This window comes from Podarcis cretensis, assembly GCF_951804945.1.
Source record: "Podarcis cretensis genome assembly, chromosome: 3".
NCBI classification, from domain to species: domain Eukaryota; kingdom Metazoa; phylum Chordata; class Lepidosauria; order Squamata; family Lacertidae; genus Podarcis; species Podarcis cretensis.
Genome location: NC_137172.1, coordinates 5,116,301 through 5,129,569, shown reverse-complemented (window position 1 = coordinate 5,129,569; position 13,269 = coordinate 5,116,301). Strand labels below are relative to the sequence as shown.

The 13,269-nt window shown below is 49.3% G+C and overlaps 1 protein-coding gene across 2 annotated transcripts in view; it reads right to left on the bottom strand.

Moving 5' to 3' along the window:
* Positions 1 to 12,278, bottom strand: part of MSRA (methionine sulfoxide reductase A) — a 229,484-nt gene extending 217,206 nt beyond the window's left edge. Inside the window, exon 1 of one of the 2 annotated variants that reach the window (XM_079969021.1) lies at positions 12,062 to 12,278. In XM_079969021.1, the coding sequence (XP_079825147.1) occupies positions 12,062 to 12,218 (157 nt within the window). In that variant the 5' untranslated portion in view covers positions 12,219 to 12,278. The remainder of the gene's footprint in view (positions 1 to 12,061) is intronic. The other variant, XM_079969020.1, reaches the window with a different exon arrangement.
* Between the last annotated feature and the right edge of the window lie 991 nt (positions 12,279 to 13,269).

The following is a 13,269-nucleotide window of genomic DNA, read 5'->3' as shown; positions in this document are numbered from 1 at the left end:
GCAATACATAAAGATGGCAAGCTTCTTTCGAAGGAGGTTCTACCCATAACATTAAGAAGCATGGAATACTGCATTAATATCAGGCTGACTGGTGATAATGGGGAAAGCTCCACTATGGAAACAGACCTAAATCATGGCTAAAACTGAAATTATAATCATTTTGTTCTCAGAGAAAATACAAGGAATGTTAATTTCCCCTCCCCTCCTTGTGTCTCATCTTGTCAGATATCTTGTCAGGTGGAACCACAGGCAATGGGTGGTCAGACCGTAAGATACAGTAAAGGTAAAAGGTAAAGGGACCCCTGACCATTTGGTCCAGTTGTGACCGACCCTGGGGTTATGGCGCTCATCTCACTTTATTGGCTGAGGGAGCCAGCGTACAGCTTCCGGGTCATGTGACCAGCATGACTCAGCTGCTTCTGGCAAACCAGAGCAGCGCACGGAAACGCCATTTACCTTACCGCCGGAGCGGTACCTATTTATCTACTTGAACTTTGACATGCTTTCGAACTGCTAGGTTGGCAGGAGCTGGGACCGAGCAACGGGAGCTCAGTCCGTCGCAGGGATTCGAACCGCCGACCTTCTGATCGGCAAGTCCTAGGCTCTGTGTTTTAACCCACAGTGCTACCCACGTCCCTTCCGTAAGATACAACAAGGCACTGAATTGGGACCAGTTCATAAAAAGTGCTTCCCTCTCCTACAAATGCCTGGCGACACTGTGCTGGCATTGAAAAGGAACTCTTAAAGGGATCTTGCTGTCCATTTGCAAACATTTCTTCTTCTTTTACAATAAAAAGCAGTAGCAGGCACACCTAATTATTATCCACCCCAAACTACAGTTAAAACCGATGTTACAGTTAAAACATACTCCTACAGAAGGCAGTGATGGCCACTAACTTGGGTAGCTTTAAAAGAGGATTTGACAAATTCATGGAGGAGAGGGCTATCAATGCCCACTAGCCATCATGGCTATGCTCTGCTTCCATAGTTGGAGGCCATAATGCTTCTGAATGCCGGTTGATGGAAACTGCAGAAGGGGATAGTTGCTCTTGTGCTCAAATCCTGCTTGAAAGTTTCCCACAGGCATCTGTTTGGCCACTGTCATATCGTGTCACTGCCCTTACAGAAGCCGTGCTGGCTGTGCTTCAGCGAAGCTTGTCCTTCTGTATTATTTTATCTTCAGCAATACCTCCCACCAGTTTTCCTGGAACAGACATTAAGTTAACCAGTCCGTAATTTCCTGGATGCACCCCCACCAGCCAATTCCAACAGTTATTTTAACGTTTGTTATTATACTGTGTTTGAATTATGGTGCTGGAATTATTATACTGTGCTTGAATTCTGGTGCTGGAGGAGACTCTTGAGAGTCCCATGGACTGCAAGAAAATCAAACCTCTCCATTCTGAAGGAAATCAAGCCTGAGTGCTCACTGGAAGGCCAGATCGTGAAGCTGAGGCTCCAATCCTTTGGCCACCTCATGAGAAGAGAAGACTCCCTGGAAAAGACCCTGATGTTGGAAAAGATGGAGGGCACAAGGAGAAGGGGACGACAGAGGACGAGATGGTTGGACGGTGTTCTAGAAGCTACCAGCATGAGTTTGACCAAACTGCGGGAGGCAGTGGAAGACAGGAGTGCCCGGCGTGCTCTGGTCCAGGGGGTCACGAAGAGTCGGACACGACTAAACGACTAAACAACAACAACAACAAATTATACTGTGCACATAACACTGTACAGTTTCACAATCTGAAGGGTCCATGTTCTGGCTTCAGAAAAGTATCAATGCTTCCATGAAAGAGTGCATTAACTGCAGGAAACAGTATGCTGCAATAGGGAGGACGTCAGTCTGAGACACGGACACCCAAATGGAAAAACGGGTTTCAAACCCCTGCTCAGCCACAATATTTTACTGGCTTGCTCTAGATTGCATTCCAGCCCCCAGACAACTTCACACAGAACTTCAAGGAGCTGTAAGACAGCATGAGAGACAATATTTAACCCCAGGGAAGCACAAAGGACAATTCCCAAGGGGAGAAGATGCCACTAAAATGCATATCTCCAATTTCCAACACACAAGGACACCATGGCTGATGGCGTCAGAGGCCACCAAAAAGACAAGACGCATTAGCAGGGTCATCTTCTTCTCTCAGTAGAGATAGTCAGGTATTGACTTGTATGTGGCTAATTGTATGTACCGTACTTTTCCGTGTATAAGATGAGGGGGGGTTTTTTAATTGAAAAATTATGTTTAAAAATGGGGTTCATTTTATACATGGATAGTGCACAGTGGAGATGTGGTTTTGGTTGCTGCCACGATGCGGAGATTGCCAGCATCTATTTGGTGTGTTATTGGTGGCTGCGGCAAGGGCTGGTGTTGACTGACTGTCACTGTGGCATTGGGGGGGGTGAATGGTGGCTTGTGCCAATGCGGGGACATATTTTAGGTGGCTTTTGCGATGCGTGCAGGTGAGTGATTTCCTACAACCCCCTCCCCCTAAAAAAGCTCAACAACTCAGGGCAATCTCCCCCGTTTTCTTAATTTTGTGTCCGTCTTACACACAGGGGGGACGTGTTATACACGGAAAAATACGGTAAGCCACTCTGGGAGCCTTTTCAGCTGAAGAGCAGGGTACAAATGCTAATAATAATAGTAATAATAATAGTGACAAATTATCCAGAAACGCAAAGTAAGTTTCCATCCTCAAACCATGTACAGAAGTTTGGATTTGATATCCCGCCTTTCACTCCCTTTAAGGAGTCTCAAAGCGGCTAACATTCTCCTTTCCCTTCCTCCCCCACAACAAACACTCTGTGGGGTGAGTGGGGTTGAGAGACGTCAGAGAAGTGTGACTGGCCCAAGGTCACCCAGCAGCTGCATGTGGAGGAGCAGGGAAGCGAACCCGGTTCACCAGATTACGAGTCCACCGCTCTGAACCACTACACCACACTGGCTCTTTTACAGTCTTTTACAGTAGCCTTTTACAGTCATACCTCGGGTTGAAGTAACTTTGGGATGCGTATTTTCGGGTTGCGCACCCGGAGGTAATGGAGCATGTTACTTCCGGGTTTCGCCGCTCACGCATGCGCAGACGGTCAAAATGATGTCACGCACATGTGCAGAAGCGGCGAGTCGCGACCCGCGGACGCAGGTTGCTTTCGCTTCAGGATGCGAATAGGGCTCCGGAATGGATCCCGTTCACATCCAGAGGTACCACTGTACTAGGATCTGTGGGGAAGGATAGGCTGCTGGCTACCATAAGAGAGCCACAGTTGAAACTGAACAGTGTGGGCAAGTCACAGCACCCTCAGAACGGTGGCAAGTAGGTCATCGAGCAGTGAAAGAAACTGACCTCACCTGGAGTACTGTGTCCAGTTCTGGGCACCACAGTTCAAGAAGGACACTGAGAAACTGGAACGTGTCCAGAGGAGGGCAACCAAAACGGTCAAAGGCCTGGAAACGATGCCTTATGAGGAACGGCTAAGGGAGCTGGGCATGTTTAGCCTGGAGAAGAGGAGGTTAAGGGGTGATATGATAGCCATGTTCAAATATATAAAAGGATGTCACATAGAGGAGGGAGAAAGGTTGTTTTCTGCTGCTCCAGAGAAGCGGACACGGAGCAATGGCTCCAAACTACAAGAAAAAAGATTCCACCTAAACATTAGGAAGAACTTCCTGACAGTAAGAGCTGTTCGACAGTGGAATTTGCTGCCAAGGAGTGTGGTGGAGTCTCCTTCTTTGGAGGTCTTTAAGCAGAGGCTTGACAACCATATGTCAGGAGTGCTCTGATGGTGTTTCCTGCTTGGCAGGGGGTTGGACTCGATGGCCCTTGTGGTCTCTTCCAGCTCTATGATTCTATGATTCTATGATGCAGCAGGGCTAAGTTATTTGAGGTCCCTGCAGGAGCCACTCAACAACCAGCTCTCTGTGAATACAAAGATTGTTTGTTTGTTTGTTTGACTGATTTACTGTACTTCTATACCACCCTTCATCTGAAGAAGAAGAAGAAGAAGAAGAAGAAGACCCCACCTATCTGAATGGGTTGCCCCAGCCACTCTGGGCATCTTCCAACACATTTTAAAACATAATAAAATGTTAAAAACTTCCCAATATAGGGCTGCCTTCAGGTGTCTACTAAAAGTTGCATAGTTATTTATCTCCTTGACATCTGATGGATGGGCATTCCACAGGGAGGGCTCCACACTACCGAGAAGGCCCTCTGTCTGGTTCCCTGTTACTTCACTTCTCGCAGTGAGGGAACCAGCAGAAAACCCTCGGAGCTGGACCTCAGTGTCCAGGCTGAATGATGGGAGTGGAGATGCTCCGAATTAGCCATAGGTATGGGATAAATGTATATGTAACAAAGGCACCAGGCAAACGTCCCTGGGGAGAGTGTTCCACCAGCAGAGAACCACCACAGAAAAGGCCCATTCTTGTACTGTCGCCCTCCAGACCTAAGGACTGCATTCCAAATGTCCACACCTCTACAGATGTAGCAAGGAAAGACAGATGCTTGAAACTGCAGATTTGTATTGAAGACCTACTTCCGTTTGTCATATATGCTAGCCTTTGAAAATACAGAATAGAATTTAAGCTCTTTAATCACAGCCCCAGGGATGCGGGTGGCGCTGTGGGTTAAACCACTGAGCCTAGGACTGAAGGTCGGCGGTTCGAATCCCTGCGACGGGGTGAGCTCCCGTTGCTCGGTCCCTGCTCCTGCCAACCTAGCAGTTCGAAAGCACGTCAAAGTGCTAGTAGATAAATAGGTAAGGTAAGGTAAACGGCGTTTCCGTGCGCTGCTCTGGTTCACCAGAAGCAGCTTAGTCATGCTGGTCACATGACCCGGAAGCTGTACGCCGGCTCCCTTGGCCAATAAAGCGAGATGAGCACCGCAACCCCAGAGTCGGCCACGACTGGACCCAATGGTCAGGGGTCCCTTTACCTTTTGATCACAGCCCCACTGTCTTACCTATAGGGACACAGGAAGCTGTGTTATACCAAGTCAGACTAGCAGTACCCCTAGTTCAGTAGTGTACACGGATTTGACAGTGGCTCTCCAGGGTTTCAGACAGGGAGTCTTTTACACTCCTAGCTGGTGATGCTGCAAAGCAGATGCTCTACAACTGAGGTATAGGCCTTGCCCAATAAAAGCAGGTATTGAAAACCAGGGTTTGTTGTTAGCCTCCTGCAGCATTAACGCTTGTATGTATTCCAAATGTTTGTATTCCAAAACATGCACTAAAGGCAAAAACCATTGTAGACTGCCAACTGTTATGCCTGAAGGATAGGTAAGAATATACATTTCAGCCTGAAGTGGTGGTAAAGCTTCTGACAGCTAATTTTAAAATCTGCTCAACCTCAGCAGGCTTAGAAATTATTAGCAGACTTTGAAATGTCGAAACCGTACATGCGCACATAGCAGGGAAGAAGGCCCTTGAATTCAGTGGGACTTTCACCAAGTAAACATGCTTAGGGCATCACTGGGACAATGTACATTTGGCTACCTATCAGCACAAACTTAGTCAATGTTCTTCATTTGTGTGGAAACTAGCCGCAGACCTTGCAGAACTCGCAGGTGAGTTGAGCTTGTTTTTGTTTTGACAAAGTCAAGCCAGCTCAGCCCTTGGGACGCTTCTGATACCATAGCCTGGGAAACCACAGAGGAGGAACCGAGCAGATCAACCGCAAAGAGGAAATATCACTTTCAAAACAGGAAAAAGAGAATTGAGCCTGGAAATGAGCTGCCTACATAGCTAGAGCTGGTTGATCCACAGTACTAGGCTCAGTTAATATAAGGATCTTTTATTATTATTCATTAGCATCTCTGCATACCAAAGGAGTGACTCAGGTCTGTGAAGTGGCAGCACTTTCTATTCACAGCAGCAGACATCAGGTCCATACTGATAACCGCAAGTGAACAGAGTTTCTTCATCCCTGGGGTACGGGAGAAGCGGAGACTCTCGAGGGAGAATTTGAATAAAAAGAAGGAAGCAAACCCAGTAACCGCTGTGGACAAGGCATATTATAATGTTATCTCTGGCACAGCTATTTTGTTATTGATAACCTCAGAAAAGCTTTTAGTATGGTTTGTTAAGCCGTATCAGAAATTCATCCCTCAATTGCAGTACATGAAACACTGTCCTTTAAAAAATGTAAACACAACCTTTGGGAAATTGGAGATAACAGATGCTTTTAAGATATTCTCCCTCTTTGGCGTACATAACCGTTTTATTCATGGATAAACATTTTCCACAGGTTTCTGAAAGGCTGGTCTTGCTGCCACTGTTAATAAACTATAGAAGCTATAGGACTGCACCATCGTCCCCAGTACAGGACAAGATTAACAGCAATAAGGGAATTTACACCAGTGTTGCTGCATAGGCTTCCTTGCTCAGCAATGAAGCAGCACACTTTGATAAATCACAGTTTCTCAACTTAATCTGCCTCACAGGGAAGTTGTGAGAAAAATAAAGTAATACTCTGCAAACAATCTTGACACAGAGTGCAGGAAAGATTTCAAAATTATTAATCTCTGCTCTATAGACCCCAGGATGTTTTGATAAAGTGTCCATAAGCAGAAGAGGCTAGGGCCAGGTCTTCTGTATCTTTAATTGGCCCACAGAAGAGGGAATTCCGGAAGGTGCAGTTTTCCTAACCCTTCCAAAATTCCCTCTTCTAAATGCAATCCTCCATCTTCCTCTAATCCCAGATACTATTTGAAGAACCGATCAGCTGCTGTATTTTATTCGAGGGCCTTCCCAAGCCTTGACAGCCAGGCATTAAAGAACGCCCTCACATCAAGTTCCATAATCTGGAATAAATTCTCAGAGCAACACACAAGCATCATTCTCTGAATACAGATCTTCTCCATTTTCTTGTGGTCAGGTTCATGAATATGCAATCTGCTGAATACGTCTCTTTTATGTCTTCTTTGCAATCAAGGGATTGCCAGTTGAGTAAACGTGTCCGCCCCTCAAGTGATGCTGTTCCCCAGCAACCTGACTTTTATTGCCAGGGGGGACCCTTCTGGTGAGATACTTCGGCTTACAAGCCCATCTGAATCCTTCTGGGGTGGGGATCCAGCTTTGCACAATAAAGCTTCAGGCCCATGCACAGCACAGTGTGAGAGGAATGTTAAGCAGCTTTTGAAGAACTCCAGGGATTGGAGGGGCGGGGGCTTTCAGGTGAAAGTGTTGGCTAATGAATATTGTGTGTGGTACTTAGGAGGTGATAAGACAGTGTTGGGTTTTGAGGACTCCCAGGAGCTGTGTTTCTCTGGCAGCCGGTCAGGCCATCTGAAATGCCTACATATTGGATACCATTCATCTACCAAAGATTATTTGCACGCTTTTGATGTATTGCTTCTTTTCCAGAAGTCACATGAAGAATTTCCACCTAAGTATCAGTTGCATTATCCCTGCATCATTTCACCTGAAGTATAAACACACACAAAACTAACATATCTCTGTTTCTGGTTGCTGTTGCTATAAATTTCAGTGGAGAATACATCGTAGGGTACAGGCACATTGCACGAGAGAACAGTTCTTTTTTCCCTTTTTCTTTTTAGAAAAGAGGGGGAGGGAACACTTCTATAAACTTCTATCATGCCATCTCATACTCGTCTTTCCTGGGGGGATGCAGGTAGCACTGTGGTCTAAACCACCAAACCGCTTGGGCTTGCCAATTATAAAGTCGGCAGTTCGAATCTGCGCAATGGGGTGAGCTCCCATTGCTCTGTCCCAGCTCCTGCCAACCTAGCAGTTCGAAACCATACCAGTGCACGTAAATAAATAGGTACCGCTGCGGCGTGAAAGCAAACGGTGTTTCTGTGCGCTCTGACACTTATCATGGTGTTCCATGCTCCAGAAGCGCTTTAGTCATGCTGGCCACATGACCCAGAAAGCTGTCTGCACACAAACGCCAGCTCCTTCGGTCTGAAAGCAGATATGAACGCTGCACGCTATAGCCAAATTCAACTGCACTTAACCGTCCAGGGGTCCTGTACTTTTACCTCACCTTTGCTCACCTTTTCTCTAAACTAAAAAGTCCCACACGTTGCAACCTTTCTGCATAGCAGAGTCGCTCCATCCACTTGATCATTTGGGTGGTCTTTTTATGAACCTTTTTCAACTATACAATATCCTTTTTGAGGTGAAGTGACCAGAACTGTACTTGTTGTTGTTGAGTTGTTTAGTTGTGTCTGACTCTTTGTGACCCCATGGACCAGAGCACGCCAGGCACTCCTGTCTTCTACTGCCTCCCGCAGTTTGGTCAAACTCATGCTGGTAGCTTTGAGAACACTGTCCAACCATCTCGTCCTCTGTCGTCCCCTTCTCCTTGTGCCCTCCATCTTTCCCAGGGTCTTTTCCAGGGAGTCTTCTCTTCTCATGAGGTGGCCAAAGGATTGGAGCCTCAGCTTCAGGATGTGTCCTTCCAGTGAGCTCTCAGGGCTGATTTCCTTAAGAATGGAGAGGTTTGATCTTCTTGCAGTCCATGGGACTCTCAAGAGTCTCCTCCAGCACCAGAATTCAAAAGCGTCAATTCTTCGGTGATCAGCCTTCTTTATGGTCCAGCTCTCACTTCCATACATCACTACTAGGAAAACCATAGCTTTAATTATACGGACCTTTGTTGGCAAGGTGATGTCCCTGCTTTTCAAGATAATACGCCAAATGCAGTCGCACCATAAATTTCTATAACAGCATTATGATATCATTTTATTTTCAATTCCTAGCATGGAATTTGCCTTTCTCACAGCCACCGCACACTGGGGTTAACACCTTCATCAAGCTATGTACTATGATCCCAAGGTCATGCTCCTAGTCTGTCACCTCTGGTTCAGTCCCCATGAGCATGCACAGTAAGCCTGCAACTTATAAAGATGGCTATGTTCAGCAGCTTGCACCTAAATTCAAAATTGTGTATAGTCAAAGCCCTCTGGGTTCAATGGTGGGTGCGTTTGCCAATGTCATTTTCCCAGAACCTTCCCTGCCCCTTAAAATGAAAACTTTTTTGCCCTGTGCATAAATCTGAATGCACACAAATTAAACGTGTGTAAATTGTGGGCTTACTGTATGCCAAATTAAGGGTTCCTTTACCCTGGCATGTATCACTTTACACTTACTTGGAAAGAACTGCATATGCCATTTTACCACCCATTCACTCGTTTTGAAGAGCTCCCTTCCTGTTTCAATGACGCCGAACAACTTAACACCCCTCTGCAAACTTGGGCCACTCCTCTGCTGCCTTCCCAACTCCAAGAGAACATTTCATGCAATGTGTCTTTTTAGGTACTGTCAGAGCTGCCTCCAGGTCCCAGCTCACAGAGGACCAACGCTAGGCTGTAGTTATGTACAAAAGTCTTTATTGAGGTTCAGTTTCCATTTTAAAGCCGCAGCGCGCAGCTCTACGTCTCGACCTTAGACCGGCGAAGTCCCGTCTGAGTCTCCTCCCCTTCCACACCAGTTTAAGACACTCGCTTTGCTCCACCTCTTCCTAAGTTCCTTTCTCCTCTGGGCCCTCCTGCCCGCTAGGGTCTCATCCTTCCTGGACTCCTCTGACGCTGACCCTGACGATTCTTGCCCCTCCTTCCGGCGGGCTTTAGGACCTGGTTCCCTATCCGGGCTACCTTCTGTGCCGCTCGCCTGTACCTTTGAACTTGGCGCGCGCGCCCAGCCTGCAACTTTCCTCTTGACCGTTAACTCGCTCTCCGATGGAGGCGTGGTCAACCCTGACTCATCTTCTCTCGCTGGTGGTGCATATGTGGGCTCTGACACCTGGGACTCCTCCCCCCCACTACGCTCTGGTGGGGAAGCTGGTCCTGATTTCCAACTGCTGCTCTGGGAGTCCCCGCTGGCCCCTTGCTTCTGGAGTGTCCCCCTTGGCTTGCCCCTTGCCCTGCCCATCGGCGCCCCCTTCTGTGAATCTTCCGATTCGCTGGAGAGGCTCATGGAATCTCTCGGGCTGCTGTCATATTCTCCTACGCTGCCCTCGGATTGCTCCCCCTCGCTTTCCATCTCCTCTCCTCCCTGCGCTCCCGCTGAGTCCCTGACAGGTACTTTTCATTAGAACACGTCTTCTTTTTGCAAATAAAGGGGTAGGAAAGCAGGTATTTTATTGTAATGACATGTTTATTTTATGTATAATGGCATTATGATAACATACTGTTTTTAGATGTTTCTATTTTAGCTGTAAACCACCTTGAGTTCAGGGGGAAAGGCAGGGTACAGTGGTGCCTCGCAAGACGAAATTAATTCGTTCCGCAAGTTTTTTCTTCTTGCGAGTTTTTCGTCTTGCGAAGCATGGTTTCCCATAGGAATGCACTGAAAATCAATCAATGCGTTCCTATGGAAACCGCCTTCAGACCAGGTCCGGGGACAGTCTGTCCCCCGACCTCTTCTGAAGGCTGGGGGGGGGACAAGGGCTTTTCTTCCCACCGCCAGCCTTCAGAAGGCTGTTCTGAAGGCTGGCGGTGGGAAGAAAAGCCCTTCTCCCCACCTCCCGCCCCGCAAGCTCCGGGGACAGGAGGGCTTCGCTGCCGCCCGCCCGCATTTTAAGATTGCCCCGGGACAGAGGAGAAGTCTCTGCTGTCCCGGGGGCTTTTAAAATGCTGGCGGGCGGCAGCGAAGCCTTCGCTGCCGACCCCCAGCATTTTAAAAGCCTCCGCTGTCCTGGGGCGATCTTAAAATGCTGGCGGGCGGCAGCGAAGCCTTCGCTGCCGACCCCCAGCATTTTAAAAGCCCCCGGGACAGCGGAGGTCTTCTGAAGGCAGGCGGTGGGCAAAAGTCTTTGCTCCCCCCCGCCTGCCTTCAAAAGCCGTCCAGGATAGCGGAGAAACGCACTGCGCTTCTCCGCTATCCCGGGAAGGCAGGTGGGGGGGAGCAAAGACTTTTGCCCCCCGCCGGCCTTCAGAAGAGGTCCAGGAAGGCCGACGGTGGGCAAGTCTTTGCTCCCGATGGCCAGCATTTTAAAAGCGGTCCGGGATAGCGGGAAAGCGGGAAAGCGCAGCGCGCTTCCCTGCTATCCCGGACCGCTTTTAAAATGCTGGCGGTGGGGAGCAAAGCCTTTTGGCTCCCGCCGGCCTTCCTGGACCTCTTCTGAAGGCCGGAGGGGGGCGACAGGCTTTGCTCCCCACCGCCAGCATTTAAAAGAGGTCCCCGGAGATTTCCCTATGGGCTTTCTTCTTGCGAAGCAAGCCCATAGGGAAATTCCTCTTGCGGAACGACTCAAAAACGGAAAACTCTTTCGTCTTGCGAATTTTTCGTTTTGCGAGGCGTTCGTCTTGCGAGTTTTTCGTTTTGCGAGGCGTTCGTCTTGCGAGTTTTTAGTTTTGCGAGGCGTTTGTCTTGCGAGGCACCACTGTATGTATTTATGTATGTATAAATATTTTCCCCCAACAGTCAGTTGCAACCCTTAACTTTCCAAAGCCAGAGATGTGCAAGGAAGTATAACTGAAAAACCGCCTTACGCAGGCTGTGAGATGGAATGCCCTTTATTGGCGCAAAGCCTGGGGATAGCTCAGTCACTAGAGCATGAGACTCTCAGTCTCAGGGTCGTGGGTTCGAGCCCCAAAGTGGGGAAAACAGATCCCTGCATTGCAAGCGGGTTGGACTAGATGACCCCCGTGGTCCCTTCCAACTCTACGTGAAAATCATTGCTCCGGTTGCAAAACAGCCGCCTCTGCTGCTCCTTAGAAAAAGACAACCTAATGCAACCTATGCACCGCCTAAGATTGCAGAGACCCACGCGGAGCATGCGCACTGGGGCTCGGCTTCTCCTTCGGAGAGAGGCGGGCCAAGAGGCGCGCATGCTCCCTCCGAACACCACCGCGAGGTCCTCGACCCACCTCCTCAGCGCGCAGGCGCCGAGCGCGGCTGGGGAGAGCTCGCGCATGCGCCACAGTCTCGAGAATAAGGTCTCCCTCACGAGCTGCGCTCGCTCTCTCTCTCACACACCAGCGACTCGAGGCGCATGCGCGGCCTTCTCCTTCGCTCTGACTCCCCTCAGGAGGCCGCTTTTTAAGTCTTCTCTATCTCTCTCTCTCTCTCTCTCCCCCCGCTCACTTACCCAGGAGGCGCACAAGGCTCCGGCTCCGGCCAGGCAGGACCTCTCGTTCCCCGGCTGCCTTGAGGGAAGAAGAGGCGGCTTCTCCCATGGCTGCGAAAGCGAGGAAGAGTCGGCGGAGGCCAGCGGAACTCATCGCCCCTCCCCCACCCCACCCCATAAACTGGGGCAAAAGGGACGGAGAGGCGGCGGCCGTCAGGTGGCGCGCGCACTGCGCATGCGCCGGGACGGAATCCCCGGTCGCGAGGCTCGGGGGAGGGAGGGAGGGCACGTGGTCAGCGGCTGGGCGCGAGCGATGGGGAGTCACGTGCCCCCGGAGAGGAAAGGTGCAGTTGCGCACGCGCGGGCGGGCGGGAACGTTATTCAACTTACCTTGCATAATATTGGGGTTTTTTTTTTTAACTCCTATGGGGGGGGAGGAGGGCAGGCAATGAATCAAATTACGTTGCAAACTTCCCGCGGTGGTCGGTACAGAAATGCAGTCGATGATCATAAAATTAATTATCAATAATAATGCTTGTTGTTTAATGTTATTTGATATTAATTTGTTATGTCTGCTGCATCAGAGGCTAAGCCCCGAATTAATGGATTCAAGTTGCAAGGAGGGAGATTCCGACCAAACCTTGCCCAAGCAAGTGTGATGGCATGGGCGTAGCCAGCGGCAGAACGGAGCTATCTGTGACGCAGTTGGTTAGTTAAGTATTTTTATTTATTTACCTGATTTGGGATGCAGCTCCCCACTACGCCCAGGCTGTGCACCTGGTCCTGAGCGGAAGATAACTAGAGCATGCACCACTCTGGCGAGACAGTCTGCGGGCAGGGAGGGTCTCATCCTGTGTACCAGATAGAGCTGGTAAACAGCCGCCCTGGACACAGATTTGACCTGCGCCTCCATGGACAGCTGTGAGTCCAAAATGACTCCTAGGCTGCACACCTGGTCCTTCAGGGGCACAGTTACCCCATTCAGGACCAGGGAATCCTCCACACCTGCCCGCCTCCTGTCCCCGAAGAACAGTACTTCTGTCTTGTCAGGATTCAACCTCAGTCTGTTAGCCGCCATCCAACCTCCAACCGCCTCCAGGCACTCACACAGGAAGCAGCAAAACGCAAAACCGTCACGGCTTATGTTGCATTCAGGATGCGAACGGGGCTCCGGAACGGATCCCGTTCGCATCCCGAGGTACCACTGTATAAGGTTGCAGCGCTCATCT